Source organism: Narcine bancroftii, chromosome 2, assembly GCF_036971445.1.
Source record: "Narcine bancroftii isolate sNarBan1 chromosome 2, sNarBan1.hap1, whole genome shotgun sequence".
NCBI lineage: Eukaryota > Metazoa > Chordata > Chondrichthyes > Torpediniformes > Narcinidae > Narcine > Narcine bancroftii.
The window spans coordinates 59008246-59026205 of NC_091470.1; the positions used below are offsets into that span (position 1 = coordinate 59008246).

The following is a 17960-nucleotide window of genomic DNA, read 5'->3' on the forward strand; positions in this document are numbered from 1 at the left end:
ACATGAATCATTAATTGTTACTTTCCAGAAAGGGTTGAGATTTCATAATACTCCATTATCTTCTTACCTAAATGTGAATATGCTGAGCTCTTTATAGAAAATTTCCAACGGAATCTCGAGCTCTTCTATTTCCAATTGTCTGCAATGGAGCTTCTTAGAAATAGGCCATTTTTCCTTCCATTCCTCATTTACTTTTGGATTATCTGAAATGCAGGTGTTTTATTACATTAATTAAATGTACCGTGCATGTCTCATTCAATGCAGATGTAGAACGACAAAAAGGTGAATAATAATTTCAGCCTTTTAATATTTTAATATACCAAGACATATAAAGAAAGCAAATCTTAATAATCTCATGGGCATTTTAAGACAGGCTGCCCTAATGTTCATTACATAAATCATAAATTTCATCCCTCTATATTGTACACTCTTTCTTCAATAACATTTCCAAGCTAATGATTGCCAGCAATTAACAAAATGTAATCCCATCGCGCAATCATTTTAATGCTTTTAGCACTGAGAAAAGTAAACATCAAATTAATACAGCTGAAGCCATATTAGATCCTGGTTAGCTGCAAGCAATTATAGTTCAGCTCCTCAGGTGTAATTAAATGATTGAAATGATTTAGTTCAATAAATGCAAGTTAATTCATAAGTAAGCAACAAATAGACTGGGAGCAATTACAAGAAACACTGACATCCTCAGTTCATTCTATCAAGGTCTACTGCTTAAATGAGACGGCTGCCACCTACTGGATATATTGTGAAAACAGCAGTAATAAAGTCACACACAAGCCTAATTTGATGTTGCGTGACACAAATACAACATTGTTCCAAGTTTATTTAAAAAATAATAAAAAGGTAAAGAAACATTATTAATTACACATTGTCATTTAAACTCCAAGACATAAAGCAACCCAACTTTAATTTTGTTCCCAATCTATTTTTTGCTTTTGCAATCAAATTCAACTTGAGGTGATTTGTGAAGAATTCTAAATTGACCCTTCCTTCTGAAATAAATTAATTACACCGAGTTAACATTTAAATCTGTCCAGCTCCATATGGCTGTTGGGGTGGGAAGGTTTTTTAAAAAAAATATGTTCATTGCTTTTCCAAGATGGAATGGATGGAGGGGGAAGGGGCCATGTATGATGCACTGAGCATGTTCATGACCTTGTGGTTGAGATTGTTTCTGATTGGGGTCTTATGCAGAGCTGATGACCAAATTTCCTTAGACTCATAGTGCTCTTTCTTGCCAATTGCATTGATGTAGGTGGACCAGGACCAGTCACTAGTGAAGCTTACTCCAAGGAACTTAAAGCTGTCTACTATTTCCACTATCACTGCTGATTTGGGAGTGAACTTCAACCCTCTTCCAAAAGTCTGTAAGCACCTCTTTGGTCTTGCTGGCACTGGTACCAAGCCATTAGTTCCTCGATGTGGTTCTGTACTCCGATCCAGTCTGCAATGTTGGTGTTATCAGCAAATTTACAGATGGAGTTGGAGCAGTGTTTGGCTACGCAGTCAATGTCCAATTCAGGATAAGATTGGCCAGAGGCCATGCTGAGAAAAACCACAATTTTAATCAATCCTTGAGACTATTTATCTCAACGTTTTCTGCTTAACTATGTTCTCTCCTCCACCTTTATTTACTTGACACAAATAAAGTACTCACTCTTTCTAATTCCAGTCATTTCCCTGCTTCAGGGTGTGAATTTAGCAATCTATCATTTATCTTTCTGATACAGATCAAACATCATTGGCCTTCATTTTCCTCTCCCAAAACTGCTCTCAAAAGATAGTATCAATCTCAATCAAGTTCAGCCCTGCTGCCTCTCCCAAGTTCCTCACTGAACAAGTAGAGTGACTTGTGTACTTTATGACAATGAACTCGGAGACCATCCATGCTATGCCTATGCTAGTTTCCCAGTTTTTGGCCTACCAAAGCCAAGTTCACTCAAAACATCCTCACCCCAATCAGAAATAATCTCAACCACAACATCCACCATTTGCTCTCTTGAACATTTTCCAATAAAACTGCAGACTACTTAATGCCTTCATTGCTAAATCTTGGAATTCTGACAGAACACCATTATGAGAGTAGTTTAACTAGAAACTTGGAGATGTTCAACATGGTGGCACATTATCAACTCCTTGAAGGAATTAGCAATGGCCAATAAATCTACTTCTCGGGCAGTTACAATTGACGATGATTCATTTTCACTGTGGATTCTGAGGTACCTAATGACATCAATATTGGAACAACAGAACCTCCCACAAATAAGAAATAGTGGCCATCAGGGTGGGTGGGTGTGTAGTGTTATGCTCCTGCACTTACACACAGCCTCAATGTACCTCTGATGCATGGCTCTGATTTTTTTCACTGTGATCCCGTATGCTCCTTCACTTGGAGAAGCCATGGGCCACAGATTGCTAGGAGGCAATAGGAATGTTTTACTTCTTCAAAAAGACATAAAAGAATCCTTTCGTCTGTCCTCCTGGTAATCTTTTCCCATGACAAAGTTGGAATGATCTGTTTTAGAGGCCTTGTATTTGAATAAATAAATGCCAAATATTGCAAAATGGTTAAAAATAAATGTTCTTCCTATTTCAAATGCAAGTAATATTTTACATGGTTCCCTTTTGTTAGGAAGTCACACAAGCCATTCAGCCCTTAAATTTGTGCTAGGTCCCTGTCTGCATCCTGAGGCCTACAAATTATTTTTTTTTAATAGTCTGACAAGTGATGGTAAGCAGGTGGAGAGAAGGAAGGGATAGAAAAGGAATTAATTTCTTTTCATTTATAAATTCAGTACAAATGAGCAAAAAAAAATTAATGGAATATCCCACATCAATTAATAACATCAGGGAAGGGCAAGTGACTATGTAAACTGCAAGGTTCGATGGTTTTGGGAAATTAGATAGGAATAGATGAAAGAAAAACATTTAAATTATATTTTCATCTTTCCCAATATTATCCTTTTTGCCAAATTGGGTCGAAACTAAATTAATCTGCATTCTGTTTTTTTAAATGTTTTAGAAGTATACTTAAAACATCTGAGATGCATATTTGTTTTTTTTCTAAAGAACTATTCATCTCTAAAGGGTAGCTGAATATGTAACTGCATTTTTGCTATGCACGAGAATGCAAGAGTATTTTGGCAACTGAAATATTGGAATTTCTTTGATGAGTATTAGCCGCAAGAAAAATCAAAAAATGTGAAACCTTTAAAATATTAATTGGACCTTGGTTAACCTACTCTTCTAAATCCTATGTATATATGAGCATGTCAAAGTCTTGGAGAGGGTGCAAAACAGATTTACCAAAATGATACCAGCAAAATGATAAAAGTCTTCAATAATATAGAGAGACAAGGGGAGACATTATATTTTTTTTAAATAGCAATTGTTGCATTCAGAAATGTAGCATTTGCAAGGGTAGTTGGAAGCAAATTCAAATGCAGCTTGCAAAAGAGGATTTATTAATTACCAGTACTTTAAATGAAGAAAATTAGAGAATAATAGCAAAAGAGCAGTGGAATTAATTGAATAATTTTATAGTTGAGGCAGCTTTGGGCCAAAGAGGATTCTCTTTGTATCTTCCTAGAATGATTTTATGATTCTAAATCACACTGGAATACTAATTTTGCATTTCCAGTTTATGCCGTTAAGGTGACAAAATTTAAAGCATCTAAAATCCTGTGTGATTTAAAACTATCAGCATTTGTATTGAACTTTCAACAATTTTGCAGTTCTCAAATGTGTAATCAGACAAAATGCATAATTGGCATGAATGGAACTGGAGAGGCATTTGATCAGAGGTTAATTTAAGAAGAGGAAGCAGTATATTAAATTCAAGAATTTTTATAACTGAGGATTATTGTAGGCAGTTCTGTTAGGATAGAAATAATATTAAGCAACCACAATTTTGGGATTGAATAAGGGGCATGAGATAGACCTACAAACAGTTCAAAACTATTTATAAACCCTAGCATTGACACTCAATTTAGGGTAAAATGCTTCACTAATCTGTTTCAGGCAAAATATTTAATCTACAGAAATTCATTATTTATAGATAGGAGCTGGAATATTTTAAATATTCCAAATAGTTCAACAGTTATTTCTCTCAGTCAACTAATACAGTACCAACAAGAAAACCAATACAAAATCTTGTGTCCATTCTTCCTTCCGAATCTGAGGTTCAGCAAGACTCAAAGTAAGCTATTGGCATATTCGGCTGTGGTAATCCCAACTCTTAACTCTTAAACAAAGAAAAAGATAAAGAAAAATCCCCTCGTCAGTGCGTACAGTAAAACACAGAGATATATTACCACAGTGTTATAGACTTTACAGAGGTCTACTGGCTAGTCAGAAACAATTGCAATCCTATGGTGACGTCAGTGAAGTGCCTAAATGTTCTAGATAAGGCTGCCAATTTTTTAGGAAGCTGTTATATCCTTTCCTAAGATTATATGTGATCTTTTCAAGAAGAATCCACCTGTTTATTTCTGAAGATCACATATCAATGAGGAGAGGGGAGTCAGATTTCCATTTCACTGCTACACAATTCCTGGCCACACTTAAGGCAATTTCTGTGAATTTAATTTGGAAACTAGTTAGCGACCTACCAACACACAAAGTTCCCCAGTAGACAAAGCTTTGGGTCCACTGGGAAGGTGACTCCTGTGATCTTAGTTAGGGTGTCACAAAGGTCATACGAGAAGGGTCTCACCTTCGTGCAGAGCCAGGTGGAGCGTAAGAAGAAACCCACCTCTATACCACACCTAAAGCGCATCTCTGACAACTCGGATGTATTTTCTGTGGGGTGAGGTACAGCTGATGCAGAAAATTATAGTGAATCAATCTATACCTGACACTGATAGTAGCTAACAAACTTCCTTGACATAGATCTGACCAGAGCTGTTAATCGATTGTTATATCTAAATCTAACTCCCATCTCATTCTAGATTTATGGAAACTTGGCCTTGGGCCTTCAAAAGTACATTCTAGAAATAAATTTGGATACATTTCCTTCATGAAGCAGTTTCTCCAATTCAGGGTCCAAGCTGGCCTTAAGAAAGGATCTTAACTGAAGGTAACAAAAGAAGGTCTTGTTCGGCAAGTCATATTTCTTCTTCAACTGTTCAAATAACATGAAAAGTCCTTTTTAATAGCAATCTTCCAGATGTTGTATCCTATTATGATGCCAGGTCCCCAGAATTTTGTTGTTCAAAGTTGCTTGTATGAGTTCATTTTGTCTTAGAGGTGTTTTCAATGACAATCCACTTTTCAGTCCAGAGCCTCCATGGGTCTCACACCATATTCTAACCAAGGGCTTTAAAATAGGGTTGTCCGTCCTGTTGGATATAATTATAGAATTCCATTTATAAATAAAATCACTGCACACCTTCTCTTTTAGGGAGTGCAATCCAATTTGTACCCAGGAAGGGGTATCATCACCCTGAAAAAAGGAAGTTATCAATCTAATTTTGGCCGCAAAATAGTTTTTTTTTAAATGGGCAACCGGATGTTTCCTAATCTTTAGTCCCATGTTAACTTTTCCATGAATACTCTGGATACTTTACAGTTCCATATAAATTGGCCAACATGCTTATTAAGGGGTTTAAAAAAAGGTTGTGGAATGGGCAAGGACTGGAAAAGACACTGTTTCTCAGCAATATATTCATTTTCACACAGTTGATCTGCCAATCAGGGTGATGGGAAAACTCACCTACCTGCTCAAATCCTCTTCAATTTTACTAAGTAACAGGAGGTAATTAAATTTGTACAAATTCTGAAGGTCATTATCTACCATTATTCCAAGATATCTAATGCCACTTGTGGGCCACTTGAATGAGTTTGTTTGCTGGTACTCAGAGTAGTCAAAGTTTGTTAGTGGAATAATTTCACTTTTTTCCACAGTTTACCTTGTAGCCTGTAATTTATTGAGGGAGTTAACCGGATCTATTAGGTTCAGGATTACATCATCTGCCATAAGGCTAATTTTGTGATTTGTCTGAGCCACTTTAAAACACTTTATATCTGAGACATGACTAATTACTTCAGCCAGGGGGTCAATAGCCAAGGGAAAAAGCTCTGGAGATAAGGGACAGCCCTGTTGACTTGACCTGCCCGAGGGGAACGTTGCCAAGATTTGTTCATTAGTGGCGACCCTGGCTCTGGGTCTATGATGGATAGTTTTAGCCCAGTTAATAAACGATTGCCAAACCAGAGTTTGGCCAAGACTCTAAATAATTTCGGCCTCTCCAGCCTGTCAAAGGCTTTCTCAGCATCCAGAACCACAGTGATACTTTGTTCAGCCTTAGACTTTGCATAGCAGATAATATTAAAGACCCTACAAAGGTTGTTAGCTGATTGGCATCTCAAAAGATTCTAGATTCCAGATTTCAAAGTTATTTCAGAATCAGAATTTATTGTCATGAACAAGTCATGAAATTTGGTGTTTTGTGGCAGGATCATGGTGCAAACAGTCATATTCTAACTATCTTACAACATTATTATAAATAAATAAAAAACTAGTAGTGCACAAAAAATAAGGCAGTGTCTTTGGTTTATTGATTATTCAGGAATCTGATGGCAGTAAGGAAGCTGTCCTTGTGCCAATGAGTGCTCATCTTTAGGCTCCTGTACCTTTTCCCGAATCTAGTAGAGTGGAGAGGGAATGGCTTGGGTAGTGGGGGTCTTTGAGGATAGAGGCTGCTGTTTTTAAGACACTGCCTCATGTAGGAGAAGATAAAGCCACTCTGGTCTGGAGTTATTAATTTCAACAATATTAGCCAAGCCTGTTAGCCAGGGCCTTAGAAATCAATTTATAATCTGAATTTAATAATGAAATGGGCCAAAATGAAGAGCATTTTAATGGTTCTTTTTTTAAATTAATTACAATAATTATAGCAGTTGAAAATGATTCAGGGAGAATTTGGTTTTAGATGCTAACTTAATTACACCCATGATGAGGGGTATAAGTAAATCCTTAAATTCTCTATAAAATTCTGGCAGGAAACCATCATGCCCTGGTGATTTATTGGACTGTAATGAGACTAAGGTATTTCAATTTCTTTTGGGGTAAAGGGGAAGTCCAAATTTGCTTGATCTTTTTGGTCTAGTTTGGTCAGTTTAACAATGGATAAAAAAATCATCAATCTTGGTCCAGCCTACTGGCAATTCTAATTTATATAAATTTCCATAGAAGTGTTTAAATGTGTCATTGATTTCTGTTGGATTATCTGAGACTGAACTCATATCAGTCTGTATTGAATTAATTGTCTTCGAACTTTCCTCTGCTTTCAATTGTCGGGACAAGACTTTATGTACTTTCTCTCCCAATGTGTAATATCTTTGTTTAGTTATTAGAATGGTTTTTTTTTTGTTTACAAGCACTTTATATACTCCCTTGGAACCAGACTATTGGAAATCCTCTTCCAATTTCAGAATTTCTGTTTCCAGGTGTCTACTATGTATTTCTTCTTAATACATTTTATATATGAGATTATCTGTCCCCTTATATAAGCTTTCAGCGTGTCCCATAAAATAAAATTATTTGGAATGGAGGGACAGTTTGTCTCACAGAATGACTTTATCTGGTCTCTAATAAACTTACAAAATTCTAGTTTTTCAAAGAAGGTGGGATTCAAAAGCTATCTATATGTTAGTTGGTTTTTCTGGCATCAAAATAGAGAGGGTCAAGGGTGAATGATTCCATAGACTCTAATGTTGACAACAAAAAGAGGTCAATCCAAGTATGGGAATTATGGGGGCAAGAATAAAAAGAGTAGTCCTGGTTTGAGGGTGACTTTGCCTCCACACATCTGTCAAATTTAAATCTTTCATGAAAGACAAAGTCGTTCTGGCCACTTTTATTTTGGATAATGTCACCGTTGACTTGTCCAGGACAAGATCCAAACAGAAATTAATGTCATCCCCTACAAGTATATTTTGTTGTCCCATAACACATTAAAGAAAATATCCTGAATAATTATCATAATTAGGTGCGTATAAATTTAAAAGTGTCCAGGGTTCTGAATAAAGCTGACAATTAACTAATATATATTGGCCTGATGGGTCAATGATAGTTTCTCCAATCATTTACTGGTGTGTTTTTGTTTATCAAGATGGCTTTGGGATTAAAAGATGTTATTACATGTCTTCCTTAGTTTCTTATATTCCTGCGCAGTAAGGTAGGTTTCTTCTATAAAAGAAATATCAGTTTGCAATTTTTTCAAGTGTGCCAGGACTCTTTCCCTTTTAACTTTCCTATTCAACCCATTCACATTAAAGCTGACAAATTTCACTACCTTATTCATCAATAATAATTGTGTATGTATATATATATATTTTATATATATATATATATATAGATATATATATATATATATATAATATGTATTGAAGATTTATGACCTTTCTGTAAAACCTCTATTCAAGCAAAAATACGTCTTGTGATAAAATAATAAAAAATAGGATAAGGCACTGACAAGGTTAATAAAAAAAATAAAAACCCCTCCTCCCCTCTTCCAAAGCTAACTTCTGAATATTCAGCAGTACCTTCCCCATCAGACTGGAATGTGCACTCTGCACTCATTAGAAACAGCATGCCTGACTAATTTATAACTATTATGCCCGGCCCAGGGCTCTCATCTAGAAAAACATGAGTTACTATACAAAATTATTCAATTTTGAATACAGCAATAGATTTGAAAACACCCAACTCAGAAATAATTACTATAAAAGTTAGCTACTATAGAAACTAATCGGTTTAAATTGGAACTCTTCTATCCATTGTAAGTGGACAACATGACAACAGTTTAAAATATATATCCATGGCAGCTCGTGAGGACTATGACTGCCTATCCAGTTTTTCTTCACTTGTACTCATCGCCAATTTTATTTTCCTCTTGGTAATTCACACAGGAATGTCACCACTTCTCTGGGCGTTTTGAAGAATCTCGTCCCTCCATCAGGGAGTGTGATCCTCAAAACTGCAGGGCGAATGAAGTAAAGCAAATGGAATATCCTTAGGTCAAAGCTTCTTCTTCATTTGATCAAACTCCCTCCTGCCCTTCATTAAGTTGACTACTTAATAAAGCTCGGTAAAAAATAATACTGACCTATAATTGTACATGAATGGGCCCCTGTTTTCTCTCGACTGCTGCATGGTGACACATAGGATTTTTCCCCGGTCCTGATAGTTAAGCAAGCATATCAGGACATCTCTTGGTCTCTGACCTGCAGATGGATTGGTGCAAAAGCTCGATGTGCTCATTCAATTATTATATGCTCATTAAAGTGTTTTTGTCCCATGATGTGTGGGATCCCGCTAATAAAGAATTTTACAAGGTAATTTCCCTCACAGCCTTCTTTAAGATTAACACTATGAATGTTATTATATCGGATGTAATTTTCTAACTCGTCAATTTTCCCCAGTAAAAAAGTTATTTTCCTTCCTTAATATGTTAAGAGTACATCTCTGTTAATTGATCCTCTGCCATCCCAACACATTCCTTCACATCACCATGTGGGAATTCAGCTTATCTAGCATAGATTTAAGACCTGAGATGCATTAATTTCTTTAGTTTTGGAGTCACGCTTCATTACCATTTCTTATCTCCTGGAGGAGGATAAGTGAATCTCCCTCATTTAGTTGTTTCTCTTGGGCTGGTGCCACCTTGTCGATCTCCCAACACGTGTTCCTGGGATGGTTCCCTCTGCAGACATTGAGGCTTGTGCGGCCACAATTTTGCCATTTTCTCGACGGCCCATTCCTGGAAAGGTTCTGGTGCAGAAGCTGAATTTTGCTCGCTGACTAAATAACCTTGTTTATATTTTTGTTTTCTGCTCATATTCTAGCTATCCAGTTAGTTTGAAGGTGAGTTTGGGTGTTTTTAATGGCTTTAATTTTGATTGACGTCCTGCTTTGCGGAAACTGCCAAAATGTTTGGCCTGGAAGTCAGCCTGAAGAAAACTGAGGTCCTCCATCAGCCAGCTCCCCACCATGACTACCAGCCCCCCCACATCTCCATCGGGCACACAAAACTCAAAACGGTCAACCAGTTTACCTATCTCGGCTGCACCATTTCATCAGATGCAAGGATCGACAATGAGATAGACAACAGACTCGCCAAGGCAAATAGTGCCTTTGGAAGACTACACAAAAGAGTCTGGAAAAACAACCAACTGAAAAACCTCACAAAGATAAGCGTATACAGAGCCGTTGTCATACCCACACTCCTGCTCGGCTCCGAATCATGGGTCCTCTACCGGCAACACCTACGGCTCCTAGAACGCTTCCACCAGCGTTGTCTCCGCTCCATCCTCAACATCCATTGGAGCGCTTACACCCCTAACGTCGAAGTACTCGAGATGGCAGAGGTCGACAGCATCGAGTCCACGCTGCTGAAGATCCAGCTGCGCTGGATGGGTCACGTCTCCAGAATGGAGGACCATCGCCTTCCCAAGATCGTGTTATATGGCGAGCTCTCCACTGGCCACCGTGACAGAGGTGCACCAAAGAAAAGGTACAAGGACTGCCTAAAGAAATCTCTTGGTGCCTGCCACATTGACCACCGCCAGTGGGCTGATAACGCCTCAAACCGTGCATCTTGGCGCCTCACAGTTTGGTTGGCAGCAACCTCCTTTGAAGAAGACCGCAGAGCCCACCTCACTGACAAAAGGCAAAGGAGGAAAAACCCAACACCCAACCCCAACCAACCAATTTTCCCTTGCAACCGCTGCAATCGTGTCTGCCTGTCCCGCATCGGACTTGTCAGCCACAAACGAGCCTGCAGCTGACGTGGACTTTTTACCCCCTCCATAAATCTTCGTCCGCGAAGCCAAGCCAAAGAAAGAAAAATTTTGATTCTACTGGGGAGCCCCCGGGCTCTGCTGCATCACATGTCCCCTTCTGACCTTTTCTTGTGGTTAATGGAACCTGCTCAGGACATTGATAGTGGAGAATTCAGCAAATGTAATACCATTGAATGTAAATTATAGGTAGATAGAGAGGCATTTATCAGCCTAAGCCTGAATGAAGTTTATGTCTTGCAGATCACAGGCGCGAACTGCTTCATTTGCTGTGGAGTTGTGATTGGAAATGAATGTACAATCAAGGAACTACCATACTTCTGACATCATGATGCAAGGAAGGTCATTGATGATACAGCTCAAGATAGCTCGGCCTAGAGGCAAAAGGTAAGCCTTTCAAGGACTTGCATGGTAAAATGAAGAGATGATAGGAAGCATTATTGAGAGTAGAAATCAGCATCAAGAATGGAACTACTGTCAAGGATGTTCTGCAAGAAAAGCAACATCAGAAGCTTATAATAGCAACAATTAGCTTACAAGACTCAAAAGGGCACCTACCATTCAGGTGTCTCTCCTTAAAGTCTGAATGTAATTAGCACAGGGATGGCACAGACACAGAATGAAAGAGAGAATTTTAATAGGCTACTCATGTATGAATCCAATAGGTTCTTAAAAATAACAGGTCTAAGGGCAAGATGCAAATTTTGCCTGGGTCAAAAAAGCAAAGTAATGTAAGTAACAAGTTCAGGCAATTCACACCATTGCTCTTCATCCTCTTTTTACTGATTGATTTAAGTATACATCACAAGATATCACATATAACCATATAACCACTTACAGCACAGAACAGGCCAGTTCGGCCCTACTAGTCCATGCCGTAACAAATCCCCACCCTCCTAGGCCAACTGACCAGCACCCTTCAGTCCTCTCCTATCCATGTAACTATCCTTAAATGTAACCAATGATCCCGCCTCGACCACGTCTGTCGGAAGCTCATTTCACATCCCTACCACTTCATTTTCCCCTTATAATTCCCCCTTCAATCTTAAACCATGCCCTCTAGTTTGAATCTCCCCCACTCTTAATTGAAAAAGCCTATGCACGTTTACTCTGTCTGTCCCTTTTAAAATCTTAAACACCTCTATCAAGTCCCCTCTCAATCTTCTACGCTCCAGAGAAAAAAGCCCCAGTCTGCACAACCTTTCCCTGTAACTCAAACCTTGAAATCCTGTCAACATTCTCGTGAACCTTCTCTGCACTCTCTCTATTTTGTTTTTATCTTTCCTATAATTTGGTGACCAAAACTGTACACAGTACTCCAAATTTGGCCTCACCAATGTCTTGTACAATTTCATCATAACCTCCCTACTCTTGAATTCAATACTCCGATTTATGAAGGCCAACATTCCAAATGCCTTCTTCACCACACCATCTACCTGAGTATCAGCCTTGAGGGTACTATTTACAACTCCTAAATCCCTTTGTTGCTCTGCACATCTCAATAGCCTACCATTTAATGCATATGACCTATTTAGATTTGCTTTTCCAAAATGTAACACCTCACACTTATCTGTATTAAATTCCATCAGCCATTTCTCAGCCCACACCTCCAGCCTTCCTAAATCACCTTTTAATCTACGGTAATCTTCCTCACTGTCCACAACACCACCAATCTTTGTGTCATCCGCAAACTTGCTTATCCAATTCTCCACCCCTACTTCCAGATCGTTAATATATATAACAAACAATAGTGGACCCAGGACTGATCCCTGAGGAACTCCACTAGTCACCGGCCTCCAATTGGACAAACAATTTTCTACCACTACTTTCTGACACCTCCCATCCAACCATTGCTGAATCCATTTCACTTCCTCTTCATTTATACCTAATGCCTCCACCTTTTTTCCTAACCTCTTGTGGGGAACTTTGTCAAAAGCTTTACTAAAGTCTAAATAGACAACATCCATAGCTTTCCCTTCATTAAGCTTTTTTGTAACCCCTCGAAAAACTCAATCAGGTTTGTCAAGCATGATCTACCCCTGACAAAACCATGCTGATTACACCCTAGCAATCCCTGTACCTCCAAATATTTGTAAATACCATCCCTCAGAACACTTTCCATCAACTTGCCCACCACAGACGTCAGACTCACGGGCCTATAATTCCCAGGTTTACATTTAGACCCTTTCTTAAAAAGCAGAACCACATGCTCCACCCTCCAATCCTTTGGCACTACCCCCGTGGCCAGTGACATCCTAAATATCTCTGTTAATGGCCCCACTATCTGTCCACTAGCCTCCCTGAGTGTCCTTGGGAATATTTTGTCCGGTCCCGGAGATTTATCCACCTTTATCTTTTTCAACACAGCCATCACTACCTCCTCGGTTATCCTTATATGCTTCATTACCTCCCCACTATTTTTCTTTACCTCAACTGGTTCAATATTTTTTTCCCTAGTGAATACCGAGGCAAAGAAATCATTCAAAATTTCCCCCATTTCCTTTGACTTCTCACTCAGCCTACCCTCACTATCTACAAGGGGTCCAATTTTATCCCTCACTAATCTTTTACTTTTAATGTACTTATAGAAACCCTTTGGATTTATTTTTACTCTGTCTGCCAAAGCCTCTTCGTGCCTTTTTTTGGCCTTTCTAATTTCTTTCTTAAGATTCCTTCTACACTCCTTGTAGTCCTCCTTCAAATTGTCAGCTCCCTGTTCTTTATACCTCTTGTATACCTCCCTTTTTCTCCTAACCAAATTTCCAATATTCCTCGAAAACCAAGCCTCCCTATGACTTCCAGCCTTTCCTTTGATCCTCACTGGGACATAACCACTCTGTACCCTCAAAATTTCTTTTTTAAATATCCTCCATTTTTCATTTACACCCTCACCTGAAAATATCCTGTCCCACTCAATACTACCCAAATCCCTTCTTATTCCTTCAAAATTTGCTCTTCTCCAATCCAGAACCTCAACTTTAGGCCCCTCCTTGCTCTTCCCTAAAACTACCTTAAAACATCTATTCACTTTTTCTCCCAGAAAGATGTCTCAATTCAGCTCATTAATTGTAATCAATTTATTGAAAGAATGTTGTCTAAAATGAAATTATACACCAAACCTCAGACATTTTTAGTTTTTTTAAATAAATGTCAAAATGATGCTCATTGCAGTTATTTTTGAACCTAGGATGTCTTCATTTTCATCTTGAGTATGTTTCCTGAAACTTGTAGTACATTATTATCATTCATGTAAAAAATAGCTTTGAATCTTTCTTTTGTCATACCTCACACTGGAAATATTCACACTTCTAATAATCTCACTGAAATGCATTTAAAGTCTACAGGAAACATTAAATTACTGTAATTTCATCATTGCAAAAAGTTCCAATTTCATTTTTGACAACTATTGGTAAATTTCCACAATCCTCTTATTTAAACAATACACCAATATTTTTAACCTTCATTTAATATATTCACCCTGTGAAAACATATGAAATCTGGGCTTTCTACTACTGTCATTTGTATTCAAGCTGACTTTATGAATATTAATGGCTGTGCTATTCTGATTAAACAGGCTTCATACAAAATCCCCATGAATCCTGTAGCACTAATGACACCTCATTTTTCATATTCTTTATGAATTTTTATTCAGATGTGAAACTCGTAAAAAATGCTTAAGAGATTTAATTTTACCTTTGATTGCCTTCTGAGGCAAATTGGCACATATAATTACTTAATTTATCTGCATCAAATTACACAACTGTTTGTTTCAGGAATACTTACTGAAGAATATTTACATTTGAACTATTAAATAAGACACCGTATGGAATGCAATGAACTTCAATGTTACATTAAACTTTTTTAAAAAGGGAGGCAGTATTTTATTATTACATACTCAAGCAAGATCAGTAAAATTTAAGCGACAATTTACAGATTTCATTCTCGAACTGAAAGGTGCTAGGAACTTCAATTGGAAAGAAAATATGCAAATAGTTCAGATGGAAATCTAATTTTATAACCCAAGAGCATGTTCATGTAAAGAAGAGGTCCAACTCTTTTCACAGCTGGTGCTTTTTTGGTTAAATATGACGACCGATTGGTTTCAGGTTCCACAGAGAGCAATGACACAAACAACCAGTTAATGAGTGGAAAATTTGCACAGAGCAAGTTATTACAAAAGGCAAATTAATGAATGACCAGACAATATGCCACTGGTGGTAATGCTGTCTAGTTCACCATGAGAGAGCATATGAAGACATTTTTAAATTACTCTAAAAAAGATTTTCCTTTAATAGAGTTCTCTCAATGCACAAGTGCTAGTCAAGATCATTACTCGCGCAGCAGAAGGTACAAAAAAAAGTGCTACCAGCTGAAACTCAGTCTTAAATTAAACTTAGTTGTTCTGGTGAAAATTCATTGATTTGACTTATTTTTCTCAATCCACTAATTCTGCCTGACCTGTTGAGTATTTGCAGAATCTTCCATATTAAAGTCATACGTTCAATACGAGATTTTTTTTCATTTTCTTTATCTCTGAAAAAGGATACATTTAATAGCTACAAGCCAAACAAAGATTACAAAAGTCATAATTGACCAGATGAACCTGATTATGAATTAATGTTTATTGTCATATACACAAGCACAATTTACAGATGCACTGAAATTACTGCTTGCTGCAGCTACACAAATATGTAAAATGCATTAACAAATAATAAGTATAAATTTTATTGCCACAAGAAGAAAAAAGGTAATAAATATAAAAGAACAGATAAATATTCACAGCAGTAGTTCATGTAAAATGTAATGTTACAATGGTGCTGATAGATCTTTGATGATCCAATAATAGTGTTATCGTAGTACAGAGAAGTTCAAGAGCCCAATAAATGTTTGGGAAAAAAACTGTTCCTTAACCTAGATGTGCTTGATTTCATGCTTTTCAAGTCAAGTTTATTGTCATCCGGTCCTTGGTTTATACTTTCTGCCTGGAGGTAATAATGAGAAGTGATCAAGATGATGGGAAACCTTTATAATGTTTGAGAAACACTAGTGAATGTAGAGAAAAAAGATATATATCTTTTACACACAAGGGAACTTCAAGTTGTCTAGACAAATAGTTTAGCAGCAACAGAACAAGCTCACGTAGATCAAACCATTCAGTTCCGATTCAAACCTAATGACCTTACCCACATGATCAAGATCAAATGAATCACCATTACATCTCTTCCACCAGACAACATACCTGGTCGGGTACTGAAGGATTGCACAGTCCAATTGACGGAGGACTTCATAGACATATTGAACACCTCTCTTCAGCAGTCAATCATCCCCGAAGGTTTCAAGATAGCCATCATCATCCTGGTACCAAAGAGGGTGACAATTACAGGACTCAATGACTACCACCTGTGGCACTGGCCTCCACTATTATGAAATGCTTTGAGTGTCTGGTGATGGAAAGCACACCTCCCAGAGATGCTGGAATCATTTAAATTTGCCTATAAAATAAACCATTCCACTAAAGATGCTATAGCCTTGTCCTGGCCCACCTGGAGAACAACTGCTGTTCACTGACTTCAGGTCAGCGATTAATACAATTTATTCCCCAAAGGCTGGTGGAAAAGCTGTCCACACTGGGATTCAATACCCCTCTCTGTAATTGGATTCTTGACTTCCTAAAGGAAAGACCACAGTCTGTCCTGGTTGGTAGCAGAACGTGGAGCACCATCACACTGAGTGCTAGTGCACCTCAGGGCTGTATACTGGTGGACTTCCTGCTGGCTGGTGATGGAGCAGCTTTTTGAAGTGGCTCCAATTTATCTTACTATTTCTAACTTTTTAAAATCCTTATTCTTAAACTCCACATTGCTTATTGAATTTAACAGGATTAATGACTGTAACTGTCTTTAACATGGCTCAAGGAGTAAAACTACTAGAAGAGGATCCTCCTGTGTCTTTGGAGTCTATCGTGGATTTGCTTTGACAACATAGAAAAGAATCCTCTGATGAATTACAACAATTCAGAAATGAATTTAAGCAGATCGATGCCAAAATGGACTATTTTCAAAAAACCTTACAAGAACATGATAAATGTATTCAAGATAATTAAGCATTCATGAGTATTTTGGATGTGGATGATATGCAAAAGATCTGTAAAAATTTATCAAAGTCTAATGAAGATTATTAATCTAGAAAACAGAAGCAGGAGAAATAACTCTGGGCTTGGAAGAGTTAGCTGAGGGTTGCCAGCCTACTAAATTTTTTTACAAGTTTTCTGTCAGAATTGTTTGGATCTGGAGTTCCTCCAACTCTCCTTTCAAAAGATTCTGCACATAGATCGCTGGCTCCTAAACCAGCTCCTTGTCAGAGATCTCGATTGGTTATAGTATCTTTCATAAATTTTAAACTAAGGAGCTTTTATTATATGAAGCTTTTCACAAGAGGATCATGTTGGAATTCTATAATCCAGGTGTGAAGCCTGCTCTGTTTTTTTTCCCAGCATGCTTTTGGATTACACTGAAGGACAATTCAATTCTAAGGAATGGTTCCACACCGTTGAAGAAGCCCAGAAATTCTAGGAAAAACAACTACTATCTATTATCTTTCCATCTGAGCAACTGTTTCTCCAATTCTCAACGAGTTAATATGCCTTCGTGTTTATAAATTCTGATTAAAGTTATTTTTTGATATTTAAACCATTTAGTTTATAAAATGTTTATCTCTTTGATTCTGAATTAACTATTAAAATTAATATTTTAATATATGTATATTCTTTAAGGCTTTTTCTCTTGTTAATAATGGTTATGTGCATTATTAATATTATGAAAACATAAAAGTTATCTCAGGCATTAACTGCACTAGCTCTATTTTGTCTTGTTTGGAACACATTCAAGGTTTCATTGTAATATTGGAGTTTTGCAAGCAGGCTCACTCATCCAGGGAGTACCTCGATCACTAGCTCCCTGCTTCAAGCCTCAGATCTCTCTGGTCTTTGCTTCACGTGGGGCTCCTTTCTTTCTTTAGAGGCATTTTTTAAACACATTGTAGCAGTTTTGAATGTACTTCAAAAGTTTTTATTAGCTTAAAACATTGCTTATTCAGTATATTTTTGCTAGTTTCCCCAGGAGGGTCAGGTTCCTACATCC

At 37.5% G+C, this 17960-nt stretch overlaps 1 protein-coding gene across 9 annotated transcripts in view; it reads right to left on the bottom strand.

Annotated features, from left to right (window-relative positions):
* The window catches only part of mipol1 (mirror-image polydactyly 1), a 263763-nt gene that overhangs the window by 189996 nt on the left and 55807 nt on the right, over positions 1-17960 (bottom strand). For 8 of the 9 annotated variants that reach the window (XM_069916782.1, XM_069916780.1, XM_069916781.1 and 5 more), the window contains one exon: positions 68-203. In XM_069916782.1, the coding sequence (XP_069772883.1) occupies positions 68-203 (136 nt within the window). Of the gene's footprint in view, positions 1-67; positions 204-15279; positions 15355-17960 lie in introns of all 9 variants that reach the window. The other variant, XM_069916785.1, reaches the window with a different exon arrangement.